The sequence below is a fragment of the Zea mays genome, chromosome 5 (genome assembly GCF_902167145.1).
Source record: "Zea mays cultivar B73 chromosome 5, Zm-B73-REFERENCE-NAM-5.0, whole genome shotgun sequence".
NCBI classification, from domain to species: domain Eukaryota; kingdom Viridiplantae; phylum Streptophyta; class Magnoliopsida; order Poales; family Poaceae; genus Zea; species Zea mays.
The window spans coordinates 204,447,071-204,471,577 of NC_050100.1; the positions used below are offsets into that span (position 1 = coordinate 204,447,071).

At 47.4% G+C, this 24,507-nt stretch overlaps 1 protein-coding gene across 1 annotated transcript; it reads left to right on the forward strand.

Annotated features, from left to right (window-relative positions):
- The first annotated feature begins 3,207 nt into the window (after positions 1-3,207).
- Positions 3,208-10,600, forward strand: LOC542256 (bearded-ear 1). The gene is given in 8 exon segments (NM_001111862.1): positions 3,208-3,563; positions 6,896-6,974; positions 7,648-7,709; positions 7,884-7,983; positions 9,429-9,470; positions 9,745-9,786; positions 9,870-10,027; positions 10,174-10,600. Coding segments are annotated over 8 exon segments (768 nt in total). The 5' UTR covers positions 3,208-3,381; the 3' UTR covers positions 10,277-10,600.
- The last annotated feature ends 13,907 nt before the right edge of the window (positions 10,601-24,507 follow it).

The window sequence follows — 24,507 nt, forward strand, 5'->3', positions numbered from 1 at the left end:
GTCCGGCAAAAAACGGAAGCTGGGCCTGTGCGTGCATGCATGCAGCTAGCTAGCAGGGCAGCAAAGGAATATTGACGCTTTTGGGGCGGTGCTGGCAGTGGTGTGGCAATGCAAGCTGTCGCTGGCAAACGCAAACCAGGAAGGCGGAGGGCGACGATGCATTGCACGGGTGCCCACCACTGGTTTTCCAGTTCTGGGATCTGGTGTGGGGGGGACGACTGGCAGTGGGATCTGGTTTTCCAGTTCTGGGTTCCCCGGCGACGAGTACGTACCGAGATTATATAAATACTGCTTTAATTTGGCGGGCGCGCGCGCCTGGGAGGGAGGGACGATAGGGCTTACGTTCCGGCAGGCACTGCCTGTGGTTCTTGTTCGTGTTCGTGTGGCGTGCCCCGGCCGGATTTGCATGGGGTTGGTAGCGCTGGGCTAGCTACTATAGACCGGGCCGCCATGCATGGGCGCACACGGCACACAGACGGGAAGTACTTGACGCCTTGCCTCGGGCGCCTCACCACCAGTTCAGATCGATATGACAGTCCACACATGTCGTCCAAAGATCGATATTCATCAGTATCACTACTACTGTATCTGTATCCTGGCGACGCGGCATATATTACTACATACCCCGGCCGTATATACATTAGGCCAGGCGCCACACTACCACTACGGTAGAGAAAAACCATTGCCGCCCGGCCGGGCATGGGCATGCATCTTCTGGCTACGCGCCGTGGATGAGGGCCCTCCATGCTCCTACCTAGCCTAGCCTCCTCCTCTCCTCCTGGCCGGCTACAACGGGCGTCAGTGCGGGGGAGTTTATGGCCGGACCGCCGGGAGCCCGGCCGGATCCCCGGCGGCCGGCGCGGCCTCTCCAGCTCTCCTCGCTCGCTCGCGCGTCTGCAGGCCTGCAGTTTGCAGCAGCTAGCTCGTCGCGAGGAAAATCCGCGTACGGCCGCCGCGTCGCCCGATGCGCGCTCGCCCAGCTAGCTAGCTGCCCCTGACTTCAGGCATAACCCACGTGCATGCCATGATGCCGTCGTCTAGCTCGATCGCGCTGGCCATATAGACCTACGTCGTACGTACTCGCATGCGACATGTCAAAGGATGCGTGACTTTTGCTGGTCCAGTCCGCGGTAGAGGATGGGAGATCACCGAAGGCGACGACGAGAACAGCTAGACAGAGAAGGAATTGAAAATGTGAAGCGAAATTCATGAAAAAAATGAATTTTGGTTCCATATGACCCCAGTAACGGGAAAGCTTGCGCGCCAGTCCACAGCCGACACGTATGGTAGCCTATGGTGGTGTCTTCGCCTATCTAGGAGGTACGGAATGCTGGCCAGGTCCTCTTGTCCTCTCTCTCTCACTCATGCTGTGCTGTTTGACATGTCTCGATCTCTCCTCTCCTCTCCTCTCCTCCCGTTGGTGTGACTGTAGTAGATCCTTTGCCCGTGTCAGAACAAGCTGCTCCTCGGACCGGGTAATGTTAAACATCGGAGGAGCCTTTGCCTAGGATCCGTAACGGGGAGGAAAGAGAAAAAAAACTAAGGATGATTATGGATACCGTGTAATAACTGCTAACTACAGTTAGCCCATCTCAGCGGACTCTCTGCCCTATATTGTATGTCACTTTCTATTATAAACTACACTATACAACCTATGATGTAAAATAATGTTTTGCACGTTCATATATAAATCAGTCGAAGAAAGGGTGCCTCACTACAGGGAATGGTTTCTATTGGACACCTTAGCATTCAATCAGTCATGTCCCCCCCCCCCCCCAAAAAAAAAATGCACCCATCCAGTCGATTTTTGTCATATTTGAATTCGGTGGTGCTCCATGCACGCGTACCTGCTTTGACCAATTTATACGATCAATATATAACTTACGTTCTTACGGTTCTTAGACTTTATGAGACTTTGCAAGTATGTTTGGATACAAATCACACTAATGTGCATCTTTGTAAACTAAATTCTTTTGATTAAATTTGTAATTTTAAGGTTTAACCTGTTTTTGTTGTGTAGACGACGTTAGGCACCGATCGTCGCTTCGCTATATATCTTTGTTGTAGACGACGTTAGACTCCTAGATTAAATAAGCGAAAACCGATCGTCGCTTCGCTATCTTTGTTTATTTGTTTGTGGCTGCTCTACGCTGAAGAGCCCACAGGCCACAGCCCCACACGACACGTTAGGCACCCCCACCCACCATCCGCGCATAATATAAGCTACTGCAAAATATATGCCGGCGGAGCCCGAGCGAGCTTTGTACTTGCTCCGCCGTGGCCTGGCTCCAGGATGCTTTGGATTTCGTGCGGCGCCGTACGTCCAGGCAAACAGACAAGTGGAGCTGCATGTCCTAAAAGCCCGGCAATCAAACACGCTCTAGCAGCAGCATGGATCACAGATATCAGTCATGGGGTGGCGCTGGCGCGGGTGGGTGGCCAGGTGGAGGTGGGTGCATGTCGTCGTCGTCGTCCCATACAGAAATTGGCTCACGTATGTATACGCTGCGTACAGGCAGTAGTACACAATTACTAGCACCAATGCAATCCAACGGATGGATCTTCGCACACCCGCCACCCGGTTAAATTAAGCTACTCCTACCTCTCCCAGTCTCCCTTGGCCTGCCTCTATATTTTTGGGCAGCCTCCACCAGCCGGGCGGATGGGGTTGGATCGTCGTATCTGAGGCGGCGTGGTCGTCCAAGGCGAAAGCAACGGCGCAGGGCTGGGACCCTAGTAGGTGCATGAGGTCGTGCATGGCGCGCGAGATGCATGGTTTGGGTTAGGCCTAGGAGGTTCTCTCTCCATGGCATGGGTAGCTCGCGCCGCTTGGCTGCCGTTCTCGTGTATGCGCATGCACCAGGCATTTGCACCGCGCCGTGTATATTTCTGGCGTGGGGGCCGGCGCCGCATTGGAGCTGCAGCCCCGTTTCGGCACGGACACGGGACACCTCCCGTTAGGGTAAGCCCGGGGCAGTGGGTAACTGCCCAGCGCCACTACTCCGAATTTACCCTCCTTTTATTTTTAAAGCTTGGGAGAGGGGAGAATGGATGGATGGATGGATGTAGACGCGTGAAAAAGATGCGCGAGACCGGCAGCGTGTGCTACAGGGGCAGCCAGGCACACACACACACAGTGACCCTGCCCCTTTTCCCGGCCGTCTCGCTCTCCACCGATATTCCGCTCCTCCTGTCCAGTCCTCCTCCCCCGAGCCGGCTCATTATATCGTCCGTCGCGCAGCACAACGCAAGTTTGCTAGCGGCCGGATCAGCAGCCACAAAACGAGGAGAGCAACCACGCTGCACACAGAGACGCCCGTGTGTGAGATATAGAGCAAGCTCGATCGAAGGAAGGAGGGAAGCTAGAGATCGTACGTCGCCATGGGGAGGGGACGAGTTGAGCTCAAGCGGATCGAGAACAAGATCAACCGCCAGGTCACCTTCTCCAAGCGCCGCAACGGCCTGCTCAAGAAGGCCTACGAGCTCTCCGTGCTCTGCGACGCCGAGGTCGCGCTCATCATCTTCTCCAGCCGCGGCAAGCTCTACGAGTTCGGCAGCGCCGGGTAGGCGATCTCGATCACCACACATATATGCATGCACAGCACAGCCCCCCCAACCCAACCCACTAACTAACACTAATTAATTTCACCCTCCTGCAAGCAGATCTGCTTGTTGCCGCTGCTGTGCTGCGTTTTACTTGCGCTTTTACCACAAGAGATCTGCTTCCTTTTTATTATCTCCTTTTTCTCCCCCTTTCTCTGTGATTTCATGTTTTTTTAGCAGCGGCGTTTATTTAAAGCCAGTAGTAGCCAAGCTACTAGCTGCAGCTCCTGGCCTTGGCCTGAGGGGCATGTTATTTTTATTCCTGCAATATACCTGCGTGCGTGTGTGTATCTGTGTGCGCGTAGGTGCATGGCGGTGTTCATATAAACCGGCCGGGTGTGGGTGGATCCCTAACTGGCACGAGACATCCTCTCAGCAGATCTACGAGCCCTACGCTTTGCCTCTTTCCTCCAGCTTCTCGGGTAGTCGTCGCCCGCCCCCACGCCCGCCCTTTCCTCCATCTTCTCCGGGTGTCTGGAGTGGCCATCTTTCGTGTGTTGGGTGGGCCGGGGCATGCGCGTGTCAGAGACACGCACGGTCGATTGCTGCTGAGGTAGCTAGGGGATCGATCGTACGTTGTCGCTGGATGGAGGAAGGTAAAGAGTTAACACTGATGTGATCTGCTGAGAGGGGAAAGGGGTAGTATGTTCTTTCCGTTTTGATCCAGCGCCTGCTTCTATGAAAATCCTGCTGCATGCATGCCCACGCACACCTGTTCTGCTCGATCTGGTGGCTACCTTCATCTTATTATCTCCTGATCTATATCTCTTGCTCTCGATTGCTCCTTAATTGGCAGTGCAAATTTCATGTCATTTTGCTTGGCAGTGCAAATTTCAATTTTATTAGGCTTGCTCCAAATAACATTTAGATCTGCTTGAGATTTTCAGGAGGCCTCAACATTTTAAGCTGAAAGCTGAAAGCATGATAATGAAAATCTTTCTGTTTCGCCCCTAGTCGTCTTTTCACCCATCCTCTCCTTTGTTTCTTATTGTTTTTGTGTTCTTTTCTTCTATATTACTGGTGTTTGATGTCTAAAGAGATGTATTACTCTTTGTTTGTTCTTAAGGTATACGTGGGAGACTATTTCCGGCTTTGCTATTTTCTTTGTTCTCATTTTATGCGTATGCCTCAGTGCTACTCAGCCATGAGTGGTCGCTCTTTTGCCTTTACTGATAGTATAGTATGTTGCTTGCACGCACTTCTTGCTTTGTCTTTCGCGCTGCTGTTTAAAGATCGTTTTACCTTAGCTATTTCTTCATATATATGACTGGATCTGGACTAATATAATTAAACGTAAGTTTGTATTTCTTCACAAAATTTTCATAGAACGCAAACACGCATGACCAATTCTATTTTCCCCCTTTTTTCAAGCGCTAGTCTGTTCAATTCGTTTGTAGCTTGAATTATTAAAATAATACCTTTCGTTGAAAATAATAATATATATAAGGTCCAAACTTCAAATTTGCTCCGGGGATGTATATGTGGTTCAGAGTTTCAGACTTGGAACCTCTCCATAGCATGTTTTAAGTTGAAGTTTGTTTGATTCACAAACTGTTGAGATGATGTATTATTTGAGCTGTATGGCTGTATGCATGAACATGCAAAAGGCCGGAACGATATTTCCATTTCCAAAAAAAAAAGACTTGGAACCTCTCCATTAAACACTGCGTCTTACAAATTTGCTGTGATATATGGTGGACATCTTATATTATGTGCCTTTAATTTGTGTGACGATATGTATGGATCTATTTTATGATTTTAAGTATATGAGCATTGTTTTGTAGTAGGAGAGTGATCTTATTCCCTCGAGTTTCAACTGTTATGGTTTAATTCTGGAAAAAATGTTTTAGTTTAACAAGAAGAAAGTGCTAAAATGTTCACCACCAATTCACTAGGCCGGGCCTGTGAGTTTGTTGGGAGGCGACTTTTGTTGCTTTGAGCTTTGTTTTTTTCTTTTGTCAGTGTATTTCTCTTCCGTGTATCCAATAAAACTTTGGCCACTTCAATCCTCTTCCTGTGCTTTCGAAAAAATACTAGGGTTCTATTGCGTCAGAGAACTAGTCTGATTTCGTCAAGGTATATATATTGAGCCAGACTTTATTTTGCAGAACCGTTTGTTCATGGTGGTCGATGTTCATACAATAAACATAAGGCAAACGGGGATCTGAAAATTTCTATCTTCATGTACCATACATTGATGCTTCATAAATTTATATTTTTATATATTAGTTTCAAGACAAAAACCTTGATTTAAATGACATCTGTGGGAAACAAGGCTCAGAAATAAAGAGCTACATCTACGTCAAAGGAACTAAAGAGCCATATAGCTACAACACAGAGTATTCAGTAGTTCTTGTAATTCTTATATATAGGCATATATATTAATCATAAGTGCATAGCTACAAGATATTCACGAATTTTTACAGATTATCTTCAACTTTAGTTGTTCTAAAGATGGAAGCTCCCAAATAATGTTCTACAAACTGCTTCTCATGTGACGAGAGCACAACCACTACCGGAATTTGGCTCTTTGCCGAGTGCCATATTCTTTGCCGAGTGTTTTATCTCGGGCACTCGGCAAAGAGCTCTTTGTCGAGTGCCACACAAAAAACCCTCGGTAAAAGAAAACACTCGGCGAAGAAGCTCTTTGCCGAGTGTTTTATTTTTGACACTCGGCAAAGAGTTTCTTTGTCGAGTGTCTTTTTTAGACACTCGGCAAAGAACGTGATTCCGGTAGTGAACCTCCTGCGGGCTTGTTCGGTAAGCTAGGAATTTAGCCAAAAACTGTTTCAACTCATCGAAGGTTCAAGGCTATATAAACTAGCTAGGCAAGCATTCCTGATAGGAATTGTTCCAGATCATGGTTCGTGCGGAACCGACATTCCTAACAGGAATTGTTTCTAGGGCATGGTTCGTGAGGAACTCGATGACAATGCCTAAGGCCTTATTCCATATAGATTGAAGGGGATGTGAGTGTATTGAGATGGATTTTGACTTACTAACTATGGATTTAAACCGACTAAATCTCGCCCAATCCACATGGATTAGCATCAACCGAACAAGCCCTAATGTGGTTCATTTGTAATCCACATGAAATCAGACTTCTTTGATACAAGAAAGAATACAATAATGTTAGTAAATAGCTATATACATATATATACAAACAGGGCAGCCCTTGCATACACCAATACATTCCTCATCAGCATCTTTGCCATTTTAGATTATAGACGTCATTTTCAGAAATTTTGTAGTTTCATCAAGTAAGTCCTTTTACATGTAAATTTTTGTGCAGCATAACAAAAACTTTAGAAAGGTACCAACATTGCTGCTACAATGCTCAAGATTCCAATGGCGCACTCTCTGAAACTCAGGTATGTCATCAATCATAGCTTAGGATAAACTCTTTATTAAAATTATTCTCCTAAAAAAATAAACATGTTCCCTCTTTATGTTTTTATGAAAACTTTTATTTAGTCCCTATAATATACAACCATAAACTAGAGATATAATCAAATAAAAGAGAAGAGTTTTACCGATTACCGATCTTACTATGATGGTGATATTACATGGTCGGAGCTTTTCTGGCAGCTGCAGCTAGCTATAGGATTTTGTTTCGATGTAGTAGCAGCCGCAGCCCAAACGGTTGGATTAAAGTGTTTCTATATCTGACATTGCATTGACCGCCTCCATCCCCTTCTATATCTGACATCTTATGCACTATTTCTATAATTTATTGAATTTTAGTCAGCATTGCATTGCCCGCCTCAGCTCCATCCCCTTCTATATCTGACATTGTAAAATGGCTATTACTGCTGTCTTTCAATGTTAGCTGCGTATACTGCGTAATTAGGTCGATCCCAAAGTAGGCTCAGGACAATTAACTATAGAATGAAGTAAAGTTTCTGCAACCTTTTTTTTGTACTAGACATTTCTAAAAGGTCATCCCTTATTGTGTTCTAGAATGCATTAAAACCTGCTGATAAGAGCTCACAATATAATTGCTATGCAATTGAACTAATGAGGCTGTGTATGATGGTTATGTAGAGCTGGTACCAGGAAATGTCAAAACTGAGGGCAAAATTCGAGGCCTTGCAGCGCACTCAGAGGTTGGTTTGTCATACTTTCACATGTGATAATATAGTATAATGTCTCTAAAATGGGATTTATCTAAAGTATTTAATGCAAATACATATTTTCTAGAAATTTATTTGAATGCTGTACACATTAAATGACCACAAAATTAACATAATTCATTTATGTGGTAAAACTTGGAAAAGCAGGCACTTGCTTGGGGAGGAACTTGGCCCACTGAGTGTGAAGGAGTTGCAGCAGCTAGAGAAACAGCTCGAATGTGCTTTGTCACAGGCAAGACAGAGAAAGGTTTCGTATCACAGTCTTCCCTTATGTTATGAAATATATACCTTCTGTTTTAAAGCTAACATGTAACACCTTATCTACTCCCGACAGTCTGGCAGCCCTTTAGGATAATAGATCATTCCCACATCAACACGAGTCTTTTGCATGCACTTTGTCTTGACGAGTGCGCATCCAAGAAAACTCCTAAGTCGATCGATCACTCATCCCAATATTTTTCTAAACCAAGCACGCTTAATCTAGAGGTTCTTTTGAAGTTGGCTTACGAAAAAAATATACCCTTATTAATATGAGTATTCTATCATTTTTTAAGCATTGGACCAGAATATCAGGTAACAACATATAGGATTCAGTGCAATCTAGAACTCGTACAAGCTAAACGGACATGGTGTTGTCTGCAATGGAACGCGCATGTAGATATGCCAACTTTGTGTAAGATAGCGATAGTAAATGTATTTCAGTTTCTTATGGAGGTGGATAATTCATTAAACAACCATATGCTTCTTACAAGTATTTGAAAGAAATTGCAGACAAGTATGTGATTAAACACTTTAGGCTATAACTGACCTTATTTTATCAGCCTTAAAATGTCAGCACATGTATCCGAGCATAGGAAAGATACAATATCTTTTGTAATTACCGACGTTAGCTTTCATAGGAAAGATACAATATATGGTAACCTATGTGGCTAATATATGCATGCTAGTCATAATAAAGCAAGCATCCGAGCATTTTTGTTGCCATGCCTTTGAAAATTTTACACTAAAATATACCTCCATATTTATTTACTCTGCTACTCACTCCGTTCTTAAATATATGACGCCGTTGACTTTTTAAAATTTTGACTACTCGTCTTATTCAGAAAAATATGAATTATCATTTATTTTGTTATGGTTTGTTTTATCACTTAAGGTTGTTTGAGCATGACTTGAAATTTTATATTTTTGAATAAATATTTTGAATAAGACAAGTGGTCAAAGTTTTAAAAAAATCAACGACATCATGTATTTAAGAACGGAGGGATTATATCTTTAGTAGTAAAAAAACAAGAAAGCAACATCATTAACATGTAATGCATAGAAAGAGGTTGAAGTATACTAGATGAAATTATTAGTACAATAACTCGGTAGTCCTAATGATGTAGCATATATATGTGTCAAAACTTCAATTGCCATAAATTTGATCTGATATCTTTTAAATGTTAGAGCAAATAATAGCCTTCATCCCCTCCTGTTCCAATACAAACACATAGGACTAATCGCCAACCACTAAAGCCCCGTACAATATGAGCCAATATATCATAAGAATGCTTCCAGAAAATATAGCGTCACAATGTGAAAAATCAGCTTTGTTGATTTAATCAGTTTTCTTATAAATGAAAAATGTAAAAAAAACATACTTCTCCATTATTTCTTGAGATTAATATAATTGTTCCTTAAAATTGTTGGCAGACACAACTTATGATGGAGCAAGTGGAAGAGCTCCGCAGAAAGGTATTTCATACTACAGACTTCGTTTACAATAGTAATACTCTACAGCTTGCATGGTATAGCCAGCTCTCGGGCATAGGCTCTATCTTATGCATAGTAGGGAAGGATGATCCTATTGCATGCGTGTTCTTTAGCTGAAAAACTATATATATGGTTGTTTAGAGAGGTATGCGTAGGTGTCTTCCTTGTACTCTTTTGTACTACACGAGATTCAGCCGTCCTCGTCCACCGTACCCTAATGTCTAAAATATTCGCCACATTCTCATGGACTGCGCAGGAGCGACACCTGGGAGAAATGAACAGGCAACTCAAACACAAGGTCCTTATCTCTTCCCTATAATGGAATGGAAGCTATATACATTAGAGCTGAATAAATGGCTTATATGTTATCCGATTCTACAGCTTGAAGCTGAAGGTTGTAGCAACTACAGAACCCTGCAGCATGCAGCCTGGCCAGCTCCCGGCAGCACCATGGTGGAGCATGACGGCGCCACCTATCATGTGCATCCAACAACTGCTCAATCGGTTGCAATGGACTGTGAACCCACTCTGCAAATCGGGTATAATACCCTGGTCGATCGTAATTATATATATTCAAGAAACGCAAACACACACACATGCTGCTGGTGCTCACTGATCACTAATAAACCTGATCGTCATTGCAGCGTACTAATAATTAACCAAACAAAACTGACTCTGTTTTCAGGTACCCTCCTCATCACCAGTTTCTGCCTTCCGAGGCAGCCAATAATATCCCAAGGAGCCCCCCTGGAGGCGAGAACAACTTCATGCTGGGATGGGTTCTTTGAGTTGCTCTGTTAATCATCCATCCATCAGATGGATGTCCAAACTAATAAAAGGCACTCAGTGCTACCATATGCATATCCATGCTTAAGTGCTTGATTTGCCACGACGTGGGATATCTTTTAAATTTATCGTTCTGGTGTGTAATAACTAATTAAGAACGGCACCTTCATTCTATGGTTGTGGTGTGGCACTTCTATCTATGGTTTTTGTATTTGGACCACGAATGTTGTAATTTGTAAAAAAATTTAAAGATTTATCTATGCTGCCGGTGCTGCGGTGCATAGCCCGGTGCATAGAATCCAAAATTATCTGCACCGGTGCTTATTATGTGCTGATGCATAGCTGTGTACCATTGTTTTGGGTCATTTTTCTGCTCTATATTATTTGTCCCTTTCTACTGGCCCATGCCTCTTAAAGCATAGCTACAGACTATCGCCAGTTTTTCCTAGCCACGTTTGAAGCCTAGACAGTCTAGTTGTCCAATGATGACAATGGCGTGTCACTGCTTGCCGAGTCTGAGCAGCTGGTTTCTTGCATGAATGCGCAGCCGCGTGCAAATAATTGTGCTGTTTTGGGTGATGGCATCTATTAATTGGTTTACGGGATTTCTGTAGATTGCTATAGTTTGTGTCTAGTGTGCTTGCATTATCTTCAGCTTGTACAGGAGTGTGTAATGGCTGAACAGGCCAGCATGTTGCTTGTCCACCATCCATATCGCTAAGATTAATTATTGGTGGTTAGTATATGGACTGACGCACTTTGTTTTTGCATCACACTACATGACGAGAACTGTACAAAGAGTTGGTTATTACAAGTCGCTTATGTCACAGGATTGTATTATATTTCTGCAATGCAATGGCTAGTTTTTGGAGTGTAAGAGCAAGAATTGAAAAATGGGCAGCTTGTATTACTCGTATGCTCAAGATTTATACAACACCATATGTGTGATGGATCCTACAATGTCATTTAGATATCTATAATAAATTTAGGTGCTTTCATAGATACTCGGTCGGAGTCGGCCTAAGACTTCATCGAAAATAGTTGGCAAGCGATTCCGGACACGAGCCGGTAGGATTCAGGTTAGTTGTTAATAGGGTGTGTTGACCACTAAAAAATATCGGAGGGTCCGATCTTGAGGCCGGACGGTCCGCGCAAGCGCAGAACAGATTAGGGTTCCGAGTTTATTGCTATATTTGTTGGCGAGAATCTCGGAATTAGCTCGGAATTTTGTTGGTAACGGGTACAGCCCCCTCCTCTATAAAAGCAGAGGAATACGACCGATTTAATCAATCAATCGAACCTTCAATCAATACAATTTAAGTCTAGTTTAGGTTTAGTCCTATAATCCTCAAATTCTCCGCTTCTCTTCGACTCTACGTCGATTAGAGGAGTCTAGGTCAGCCTGTCGAGCCTACACATCCCCTAGGATCTCTCCTCCCCGACAGGGTCCCTCCCGGGAGCGAGATCCAGGCGCCGCCGGCGACTTCTGCCGCCCCTGCGCACGCGCGGACCGTCCGGCCTATAGACGTGGACCGTCCGGCCGTCAGACAGGAAACCCTAGTCCTGCGCCAGGTCGCGGACCGTCCGCGCATGTGCAGAGAGCACCGCCGTCGGTTCTTGTTGAGTGTTTGGCGCCCGAAAAAGGTGTCAACATGGTGTTTGGTTTAAGTAATAAGCTAGTCCATCATCTTATTATTTCTTACTTTTTTATTTGGTTTGTGAAATAAAATAAGTTGATACATCACCACCCCATTTCTCGTATTTAGTTAGTACTAACACGATGAATAAAGTCATCTGACCAAATTTAAGAAGTGGACTCATCATGCACTATATCATCTTGGATGGAGTGACTCCTCGAACCAAACATTCCCTAAATTATTAGGGACCAGATTGCAAACTTGCTGCTTATTACTATAGATGTCCAGAAAGCACGTGGCCCGTTAGCCCGACACGAAGCACGATTTTTTAGCACGACACGAGCCCGGCCCGGCACGGAATGAAGCGGGCCCGGGCTTAGCCCGGCCCAGATAGCGTGCCGGGCTCGACAGGAATTTGAGCCCATTGGGCTAGCCCGAGCACGACCCGTTATCAGCCGGGCTTTTAAACCGGCCCGTTCAACAAATTCACCTGGGACCTAGGCTGCTTACGCAATTACGCTATGCACGCGGATGGCCCAACTAAGCGCAGGCGTGCAGCTGCCGCAAGCCCGCAGGCCGCAAATCCCGTATAAGTCACGGCATGCGCAAGCGCGACTAGCAACCCTAACCCTAACGCACTCTCCCTCCCACCTGCGTCTCCGTGCGGCAGCCGCGGCTCTCTGTCTCGGCGTCGGCGACTCGGTCTCGGCCTCTCGGAGTCCCTCTCCCTCCGGCGCGGCGCTCGGCTGCTCCCTCCTCCCAGTGCTCCCTGCTCGGCTGCTCCCTCCTCCCGGTGCTCCCTAGCTGGCTGGCTCCCTACTCGGCCGCTCCCTCCTCCCAGCGCTCCCTGCTCCCTCGGTCCCTCCTCCGGCGGTGGCTTCCCTGCTCCCTCGGTCCCTCCTCCCGGCGCTCCCTGCTCCCTCGGTCCCTCCTCCGGCGGTGGCTTCCCTGCTCAACCAGCCAAGGTAACCTTTCCCTGTAACTCTGTAAGCAAGATCTCAGGATTAGTGGTTGTGTATCTGCGATTAGCTTCGGCGTCAGGATTATTGGTTGTGAATCGGAGCCGCGATAGGGTAGCCTTGATTTATCCGACCCCATGGTTCATGCCGCGATAGTTCTTTGGAACTGGAGGACAGGCTTGAACCCATGGTGGGCTAGTTGTTGCTCTGCGACAGGGAAACTGGAGGATAGTTTTTTGTTCCTCTGCGGCAGGGAAACGCTAGATCTTTCTCTGCGTTAATGTGCTTCTGTGATTCTGTCTAGTGTCTACGTTATGTGCTTCTGTCTAGATCTTCCTCTGTGTTAGTGCTTTTGAATATATATCTTGATCCCGTTGTGATATTGTTTAGGTAATCTGTTTATATGAACTGAATAAGTTCATGCTGTCTTGAATAAGTTCATGTTGTCTTCATACTGTCTTGAACAGTATCTTGTTTATATCTGTCTTGAATAAGTTCATGTTGTCTTCATATTGTCTTGTTTATATCTGTCTTCATACTGTCTTGAATAAGTTCATACTGTCTTGAACAGTGTCTTGTTTATATCTGTTTAGGTAATCTGTTTATATCTGTTTAGATAATCTGTTTATATATGTTTATATCTATTTAGTTAATCTGTTTATATCTTTTTATATCTGTTTAGGTAATCTGTTTATATATGTTTATATCTGTTTAGGTAATCTGTTTATATCTATTTAGGTAATCTGTTTTGTTTATATCTATTTATATGAACTCAATACCTGTAACGCCCTGAATTTGGGGGTAGAATTTTTTCTTCTTTTCTCTCACCAAATTCGGGCGTTACTCTCTCTTCTCTTTCCCCGTTTGCTCCTTCTTCCCAATTTCAAACCAGTATAGCGGCAGGTGTCCGTGTCATGTATAAACCAAAACCTAAGTGTCATGGGTGTTGCATCATGCCGAAGCACATTTCTTTGTCTGATGATGAGTGTTCGTCTCGTTCCGTTCCGGATTTCAGTTCGCGATTTGATTCCGTTTAGTGGTCGCGCGCGTCGTGGGTTTTCAATCCGCGAAGTGGCTCGGCCCAGCCCAACTTAGCCCAGCCCAGCCCAGCCGGCCCGGCCCGCCCCGGCCTGCGCGCCCCTGGCGCCCAAACCCCCCCCCCCCCCCCCCCCCGCGCCCCCATCCCCTCTCTCTCCCTCATTTGGATCTCCCGCGCAACAACTTCCCTCTCCCTCTCCCACCTCTCTCTCCCCGTGGTGCCCTAGGGTTTGGAGACGGCGATCACCGGATTTTGGACCCCGAGGTGAGCTCCCCTCCCCTTCTCCTCTCTCTCTCTCTCTCTCCCTCCTCTTCTCCCCCGCGCGCGCACCCTCCCTCTTCCCCCTGCCCGCGCCCGACCCCGTCCCTGCTCGGCGCGGCGGCGCCCCTGCCCGCCCGCTCGGCCCCTCCCCGCGGCGGCGCCCCTGCCCGCTCGCTCGGCCCCTCCCCGCGGCGGCGCCCCTGCCCGCCCGCTCGCCCTCCCCGCGGCAGCGCTCGGCGCCCGCCCCCGGCTCGCCCGCCCGGCCTCCCTCCCGCGGCGGCGCTCGGCTCCCCGTCCCCGGCCTCCCCCCCCCCCCCCCCCCCGCTCGACCCCTCCCCGGCGCGGCGGCGCCCGCCCCCTGCCCGGCCCCGCGTGGCGGCGCCTGCCCTCCCCTGGCCCGCGGCGGCGCTCGCCCGCCCCTGCTCGCCCGCGGCGGCGCCCGCTCGCCCCTGCCCGCCCGGCGGCGCTCCCCACCCCTCCCCCCGCGCGCGGTGGCGATCCCGCCACCCAGCTCGGCCGCCATGCCCGGCTCGGCCGCCCCCGCACCCTGCCCCGTGCCCGCCCGACTCGGCCGCCCCGTGCCCGCCCGGCCTCGGCCGCCCCTGGCCGGTTCAACCGCCCTGGCCCCAGCTCGCCCGCCCGTTCCCCGTCCCGGCCTCGCCCGACCGTATCTTCGCTCGCCCGCGCTCGCGGTGATTATTCGTTAATTAGCGTGTTGCGTCGCGCGCTTCGCCGCGCGACGGTTTGTCTAATTTCAGATTCTATCTTGTGTTGCGTCGTGCGCTTCGTCGCGCGACGATCCATTTTTGTTTCAGGTTGTTTAAGGTGTAACGCCGCGTGTGTATTCACGCGACGTTCCACTTTGGACTCAGTTTAGCCGACGTATGCCGTCGTGCGCTTCGTCGCGCGACGCTTAACGTCTCCTCGTAACTAAGGCGAAGTGTCTCGTTGCGTGCTCGGTCGCACGACGAGTCGTTAACTTTTTAATTTGTTTTAGAGAGCTTTGTCGCGCGTCTCGCCGCGCGACCATCCTTTTTGTTTATCTCCACCTGCTTATAATAATTAGACACGAAACATGACTTTACTTTACGCTAAACATAGTGTCTACATTAAATTTCCTTCCATTAAGCGAGTAGTTAATTTATAATCATGTAACGTGATCGTTTCTCGACTATCTTTTCCTCTTTTTCTCTTAACCGTACTCGCGAGCCCACGTAGAACGTCTGTTTACTTATTGCATTCTATTGTATGGTGTACTGTTCTTTTGTATTAAATATGTGGATGTATGTATGTTTGCGCTCGCATAGAGAACGATCCGGTTGAAGAGCCCGAGGAACTCGCGGGAGAAGCCCCTGAGCAGCAGTCGGTTGGTGGAGGCAAGTGTCCCTTGACCTATCTCTGTCCTATTCATTCTTTAATTCACCTCCCGCTTTACATATTTATACCTAAGGTTTGACTAGCTTTTGTTATCCCTGTCCTTCATTACCTATTTGGGTTGGATTATTACTGTTTAGCTTTATGCTATTGCTCAACTATAATCAATGAACATGATGAGATTATCTATGATACGCTGTTTTCCCTTCTCTTATTATGATGTTGTACTTGTGGCCTCAAGGGGGCTCGAGCGGTTTCTCGAGTGCCTCTCCGTAAGGACCTGTTCTATGGATGACCGCCCGGGAAAACAGTGCAACCATGAGGGTAGAATGGGGTGCCCTTAGCTGAATAATTAGAGGATCCGGGGTGTAGTTCACTTAGCCGTCGTGCCGTCAATGGGGCTCGGTGTATGCGGCTCGCTCTGCCAAGGTTGATTTGTCCCTTGGGGAGGAGTGCGGTACATTTAGGAAACCTAACGGGTGGCTACAGCCCCGGGGAATCTTTGTAAAGGCTACGTAGTGATGCCCTGCTGGGTCACCTTGGTAGTGATCAATGGAGAGTCATGATCTCCGGGCAGAATGGGAATCACGGCTTGTGGGTAAAGTGCACAACCTCTGCAGAGTGTTTGAAAACTGATATATCAGCCGTGCTCGCGGTTATGAGCGGCCAAGGGAGCTCCAGTGATTAGCGGTACTTGATCAGAGACATTGTGGTACAGGTGGCTATGAGAATCGATGGTTTTGGTTATGACTATGGTGCTGGTAAGTGGTATTCTTTCCGTTTGGAAAGGGTACATCGGGTTAATAACTTGGGTAATGCTAAAACTTGGCTTTCTACTAGTAAGTAATAATCTGACCAACTAAAAGCAACTGCTTGACTTATCCCCACATAAAGCTAGTCCACTACAGCCAAACAGGATGCTTGCTGAGTATGTTGATGTGTACTCACCCTTGCTCTACACACCAAACCCCCCCCAGGTTGTCAGCATTGCAACCACTGCTCAGGCGAAGATGAAGCTGTGGAAGGAGACTTCCAGGAGTTCCAAGACTACGACGAGTTCTAGGTGTGGGTTAGCGGCAACCCCCAGTCGGCTGCCTGTGAAGGCCACAGTTATCTACGTTTCTTTTCCGCACTTTGATTTATTGTAAGAACTATATGGACGTCTCAGACGCATGATGTAACCGACTATTTCCCTTATTAATACTATTTTGAGCACTGTGTGATGATGTCCATATTATGTAACTGCTGTGTACGTGAATAACTGATCCTGGCACGTACATGGTTTGCATTCGGTTTGCCTTCTAAAACCGGGTGTGACATAAGTGGTATCAAAGCCGTGCTGACTGTAGGACCGCTAGCCTAGAGTAGAATGGCCGTTCTAAGGACTATAGACCTCTGTCCCTTCCTTGACTTTGATATCCCTTCAAAAGTTGGTCATACCGACCAAGCCGTGCTGACTGAAAATCATGTTTTATTCTAATCCTTCATTCACTTATGATTCATTATTTGCTGGTCATATTGATTCTGTTCTTACCCTTTTGCTTGCGAGGTCTTTTGTAGATGGCTCGACTTAGACACACTGCACGAAAGTCAGTCATCCCCTTCTTACCCTCCCGCCTTGCTGAGCGTCCGCTTCGCCGTCCAGTGGCCGGACAGTCCAGCCACTTGGAGAGACTACACCACCGCCTGCGTGAGGAGCAGGAGCGTCGACGACAGGAGCAGCAGGGCTCTTCTTTCTCGCTCCACCAGGAGATAGAGTCTGTGAGGAGCTGCTCCCCTGTGCTTCCTCTGGAGCCGCCCCCTGCACCACCACTGGGCGTCCCAGCTTCTGGAGTAGCTGCTGGAGGAGACCCAGACGACGGAGGTGGCGACGACAGCTCGGGCCACGACACCGACTTCTCTGCTAACCTTGAGCCGGAAGGATGGGTTGCTCGACCCATCACTCGCGACGCTGCTCGCGGGTGTCACTTCCACGATGCGCTCGACACCCTGCTACGTCGGGCATTTGACCGACATACTTGGTCCGTCGAGTATCGCTGTGTGGTCTACCAGCACAGTCGCGGGGTCTATCCGGACCGCTGGGAGGCAACCTGCTTGGTGCGCTGCCCGGAGAACAGTCTCCAGGGTGCTGAGGTCTGCTCAGAGCACTATTCTATCTCTGAACGGGACTCAGCTGAGGCAGCCATGCAAGATGCTGCACGGCGTGCGCTTTCGCACTACTGCTCGGTTTTCGGTGGGGCAGCTGACGGTCTTGACCTGAAGTATTACCCCCGCCGTCCATCTGGCAGCACAGGAGGCGTGATTGTCTCACCTGTCGGTGAGGGCAATCCTAGGTTGAGCAGCACAGTCAACCTAGCCGCCGTGCTAAACACGGAGCTGGACCATGCATTAGACGAGCTGAGTAGGGCTCGTGCTGAGATCGCCCTGCTGCGGGCCGAGCGCGCGGAACGTCGTCACCTGGACGGTGGTTCCCCCGTTCCCGTCGGGACTCAGCACCCGTACCGCTCACCTCAGCGTGGACATCAGTCTTATGGCAATCCTGCCTGCAAGACCAAGATAGATCTAGAACCATAGATCGTTAGAGTTGGATCTTGTAATTAATACGAAATATATACATAGAAGCTTCAGTCTTAGCGTTAGTCTCGCTCTTAGTTAAGTCTTAGTTAGACAGGGTAGTTTGCTATATCCTGTGCATTTATGTTTGTCATGATGAACTATGTTTGGTTTGGATCTTTGTAATGATTGTCACCAGAGTGTGGGTATCTGAAAGGGAAATGTGCCCTTGGGCCATTTCTAAGTATTTTGGTGATTGAATGTCAACACAAGTGCTTTAATGTGAATCAATGCCCATGGATGAACAAAGTGCAAATCAAGAGCTAAGGTATGTTTCTAAGTCTTAGTACATTGGTTTTGTGTACTAATATACCTGTCTAAGTATTGGAAACAGGAAGAAAAAGAGTTGGCTGTGTACAGTCAGGAGGCTGCTTCGGTCTGGAGCACCGGACTGTCCGGTGGTGCACCGGACAGTGTCCGGTGGTGCTCCGGACAGTGTCCGGTGCGCCAGGCTGCCCCGGCCGAAGAGGCCACTCTCGGGAATTCGCCGACGGCGTACGGCTAAAATTCACCGGACTGTCCGGTGTGCACCGGACTGTCCGGTGAGCCAACGGTCGGCCGGGCCAACGGTCGGTCGCGCGATCTGCGCGGGACACGTGGCCGAGCCAACGGTTGGGAAGGGGCACCGGACTGTCCGGTGTGCACCGGACATGTCCGGTGCGCCAACGGCTCCCGCATATGCAACGGTCGACTGCGCTGTTTAAGGAAGGAAATCGGGCACCGGACAGTGTCCGGTGTGCACCGGACTGTCCGGTGCACCCGACGACAGAAGGCAAGTTTGGCCTTCTGGAATTGCTCTCAACGGCTCCTAGCTGCCTTGGGGCTATAAAAGGGACCCCTAGGCGCATGGAGGAGAGTACCAAGCAACCTTTGAGCATTCTTGATCATCCACACTCAGTCTTTGCGCATCCGTTTGTTATTCTAAGTGATTCGAGCTCCGTTCTTGTGAGAACTGTGAGATAGTCTTTGAGCTCGATTCTTGGTCGTGTGTGTGCGCTTTTTGCTGTGGATTTGTGTGTGTTGCTTCCCTCCCTTACTCCGTATTTCTTTGTGAATCTCAAGTGTAAGGGCGAGAGACTCCAAGTTGTGGAGATTCCTTGCAAACGGGAAATTGAAAGGAAAAGCATAACACTGTGGTATTCAAGTTGATCATTGGATCACTTGAGAGGAGTTGAGTGCAACTCTCGTCCGTTGGGACGCCACAACGTGGAGTAGGCAAGTTTTGTACTTGGCCGAACCACGGGATAAATCACTGTGTCTTCTCTGTGTTGAACTTCTTGTGGTTATCATATTGTGCAAGGTCTTCTCTTTAGCCACTTGGCATTAACTGTGCTAACGCTTAATCAAAGTTTTGTGGCTTAAGTTTTTGAAGTATACAGGATCACCTATTCACCCCCCCTCTAGGTGCTCTCAATTGGTATCGGAGCCGTTCTCTTCAAGAAAGGGACTAACCGCCCGAAGAGATGGATCCTAAGGGGAAGGGAATCGTGATCAACGATAAGGAGAAGGAGTCCTTCGTCAACGAGCCAAAGGATGACAAGTCAAACGACTCGGGCTCGGGTCATAGACGAAAAGATGGGAAGAAGAAGAAGACAAGGCGCATCAAGGAGATTGTCTACTACGACAGCGACGAATCTTCCTCTTCCCAAAAGGACGATGACAACGACTACAGGAAGACGGTCAATTCGAACTTTTCATTTGATTATTCTCGTATTCCACATAGTTCGAATTCGCATTTGCTTTCCATTCCTCTCGGCAAACCTCCACACTTTGATGGGGAGGATTACGGATTTTGGAGTCACAAAATGCGTAGTCATTTATTCTCTCTCCATCCAAGCATATGGGAGATTGTAGAGAATGGAATGAAATTTGATAGCTCGGATAGTCCTATGTTTATTAACGAACAAATTCATAAAAATGCACAAGCTACTACTGTGTTGCTAGCCTCTTTGTGCAGGGACGAGTACAATAAGGTGAGCGGCTTGGACAATGCCAAGCAGATATGGGACACCCTCAAGATCTCTCACGAGGGGAACGACATCACCATGCTCACTAAAATGGAGTTGGTGGAGGGCGAGCTTGGAAGGTTTGCAATGATAAGGGGCGAGGAGCCAACCCAAACATACAACCGGCTCAAGACCCTTATCAACAAAATAAGGAGCTACGGAAGCACGCGATGGACGAACCATGACGTCGTCCGCCTAATGCTAAGGTCATTTACCGTTCTTGATCCTCATCTCGTGAACAATATTCGTGAGAATCCCAGGTACACGAAGATGACGCCCGAGGAGGTACTCGGAAAATTCGTAAGCGGGCGGATGATGATCAAGGAGGCAAGATACGTGGACGACGCCTTGAATGGACCGATCAATGAGCCTCAACCAATTGCTCTCAAGGCTACAAGGAGCAAGGAGGCGCTACCAAGCAAGGTGGCGCAAGTTGAGGCGGCCGGGCTAAATAATGAGGAGATGGCCCTCATCATTAAGCGCTTCAAGACGGCGCTTAAAGGTCGCAAGGGACAGCCAAACAAGACCAAGACAAAGGAGGACAAGAGGGAAAAGAAGAAGCACTACAAGAAGGTCAAGGGCGAAGCACATATCGGAAAGGAGTGGGATTCGGATTGCTCCTCTTCCGACTCCGACAATGAAGGACTCGCCGCCACCGCCTTCAACAAGTCATCCCTCTTCCCCAACGAGCGTCACACATGCCTTATGGCAAGGGAGAAGAAGGTGAGTACTCGAGACTCCACTTATGCTTCTTCTAGTGATAATGAGTCTAGTGATGATGATGACATAGACTATTCATGCTTATTCAAGGGCTTAGATAGATCTAAGATAGACAAAATCAATGAATTGATTGATGCCTTGAATGATAAGAATGTGCTTTTAGAAAGGCAAGAGGATTTGTTGTATGAAGAACATGACAAGTTTGTAGAAGCACAAAAATCACTTGCGTTAGAGATTAAGAGAAATGAAATGCTTTCTTGTGAGTTGTCTGCATGTCATGATTCAATTGCTAGTTTAAAGAGCATAAATGATGATTTAAATACTAAACTAGAAAAATCTAGTAAATCAACATCTTGTGTAGAACATGTTGAGATTTGCACTAGGTGTAAAGATTTCGATGTTGATGCCTGTAGTGATCATTTAGTTTCAATTTCCAAACTAACTGAGGAATTGGCTAGTCTTAATGCCCAACTTAAGACTAGCAAGAATGAATTTGATAAACTAAAATTTGCAAGGGATGCCTACACGATCGGTAGACACCCCTCAATTAAGGATGGACTTGGCTACAAAAGGGAAGCCAAGAACTTGACAAGTCATAAGGCTCCCATCTCCGCCAAGGAGAAAGGGAAGGCCCCTATGGCTACTAGTGCTAAAAAGAATCATGCCTTTTTGTATCATGATAGGAGACAAACTAGAAATGCTTATAGGAGTTATAATGCTTACGATGATTTTTCTCATGCTATGTTTGCTTCTAGTTCTTCATATGTGCATGATAAATTTGTTGGTAGAAGGAATATTGTTCATAATACGCCTAGGAGAAATGTTTTTAATATTCCTAGGAAAGTTAATGAGCCTTCTACAATATATCATGCTTTGAATGCTTCCTTTACAATTTGTAGAAAGGATAGAAAGGTGATTGCTAGGAAGTTAGGGGCAAAATGCAAGGGTGATAAAACTTGCATTTGGGTCCCTAAGACAATTGTGACTAACCTTGGAGGACCCAACAAGAGTTGGGTACCTAAGTCCCAAGCCTAAATTTGTCTTGCAGGTTTATGCATCCGGGGGTTCAAGCTGGATTATCGACAGCGGATGCACAAACCATATGACGGGGGAGAAGAAGATGTTCACCTCCTACGTCAAGAATAAGGATTCCCAAGATTCAATTATATTCGGTGATGGGAATCAAGGCAAGGTAAAAGGGCTAGGTAAAATTGCAATCTCCAATGAGCATTCTATCTCTAATGTGTTCTTAGTGGAGAGTCTTGGATATAATTTGCTATCTGTTAGTCAATTATGTCATATGGGATATAACTGTCTATTTACAAATGTAGATGTGTCTGTCTTTAGAAGAAGTGATGGTTCACTAGCTTTTAAGGGTGTATTAGACGGCAAACTTTATTTAGTTGATTTTGCAAAAGAAGAGGCCGGTCTAGATACATGCTTAATAGCTAAGACTAGCATGGGCTGGCTGTGGCATCGCCGCTTAGCACATGTGGGGATGAAGAACCTTCACAAGCTTCTAAAGGGAGAACATGTGATAGGTTTAACTAACGTGCATTTCGAAAAAGATAGACCTTGTGCAGCTTGTCAAGCAGGTAAACAAGTGGGAGGAGCACATCACAGCAAGAATGTGATGACCACTTCAAGACCCCTGGAGCTGCTGCATATGGACCTCTTCGGACCTGTCGCCTATCTGAGCATAGGAGGGAGTAAGTATGGTCTAGTTATTGTTGATGACTTTTCCCGCTTCACTTGGGTGTTCTTTTTGCAGGATAAGTCTGAAACCCAAGGGACCCTCAAGCGCTTCCTCAGGAGAGCTCAAAATGAGTTTGAGCTCAAGGTGAAAAAGATAAGGAGCGACAACGGGTCCGAATTCAAGAACCTTCAAGTGGAGGAATTTCTTGAGGAGGAAGGGATCAAGCACGAGTTCTCCGCTCCCTACACACCACAGCAAAATGGTGTGGTAGAGAGGAAGAACAGGACGCTAATCGATATGGCGAGGACAATGCTTGGAGAATTCAAAACCCCCGAGTGTTTTTGGTCGGAAGCCGTGAACACGGCTTGCCACGCCATCAACAGGGTCTATCTTCATCGCCTCCTCAAGAAGACTTCGTATGAGCTACTAACCGGTAACAAACCCAATGTATCTTACTTTCGTGTATTTGGGAGCAAGTGCTACATTCTAGTGAAGAAAGGTAGAAATTCTAAATTTGCTCCCAAAGTTGTAGAAGGGTTTTTGTTAGGTTATGACTCAAATACAAAGGCGTATAGAGTCTTCAACAAATCATCGGGTTTGGTTGAAGTCTCTAGCGACGTTGTATTTGATGAGACTAATGGCTCTCCAAGAGAGCAAGTTGTTGATTGTGATGATGTAGATGAAGAAGAGGTTCCGACGACCGCCATACGAACCATGGCGATTGGAGAAGTACGGCCACAGGAACAAGATGAACGAGATCAACCTTCTTCCTCAACTATGGTGCATCCCCCAACCGAAGATGTCGAACAGGTACCTCAAGTGGAGGCGCTTGATCAAGGGGGAGCACAAGATGATCAAGTGATGGAGGAAGAAGCGCAACCGGCACCTCCAACCCAAGTTCGAGCAATGATTCAAAGGGATCATCCCGTCGACCAAATTCTGGGAGATATTAGCAAGGGAGTAACCACTCGATCTCGATTAGTTAATTTTTGTGAGCATTACTCCTTTGTCTCTTCTATTGAGCCTTTCAGGGTAGAGGAGGCCTTGCTAGATCCGGACTGGGTGTTGGCCATGCAGGAGGAGCTCAACAACTTCAAGCGCAATGAAGTTTGGACACTGGTGCCTCGTCCGAAGCAAAATGTTGTGGGAACCAAGTGGGTGTTCCGCAACAAACAGGACGAGCACGGGGTGGTGACGAGGAACAAGGCTCGACTTGTGGCAAAAGGTTATGCCCAAGTCACAGGTTTGGACTTTGAGGAGACTTTCGCTCCTGTGGCTAGGCTAGAGTCCATTCGTATCTTGCTAGCATATGTCGCTCACCATTCTTTCAGGTTGTACCAAATGGATGTGAAGAGCGCTTTCCTCAACGGGCCAATCAAGGAGGAGGTGTACGTAGAGCAACCCCCTGGCTTCGAGGATGAACGGTACCCCGACCACGTGTGTAAGCTCTCTAAGGCGCTCTATGGACTTAAGCAAGCCCCAAGAGCATGGTATGAATGCCTTAGAGACTTTCTAATTGTTAATTCTTTCAAGGTTGGGAAAGCCGATCCAACTCTTTTTACAAAGACATGTGATGGTGACTTGTTTGTATGCCAAATTTATGTCGATGACATAATATTTGGTTCTACTAACCAAAAGTCTTGTGAAGAGTTTAGCAGGGTGATGACGCAGAAATTCGAGATGTCAATGATGGGCGAGTTGAACTACTTCCTTGGGTTCCAAGTGAAGCAACTCAAGGACGGCACCTTCATCTCCCAAACAAAGTACACGCAAGATCTGCTAAAGCGGTTTGGGATGAAGGACGCCAAGCCCGCAAAGACTCCGATGGGGACCGACGGACACACCGACCTCAACAAAGGAGGTAAGTCCGTTGATCAAAAAGCATACCAGTCAATGATAGGTTCTTTGCTTTACCTATGTGCTAGTAG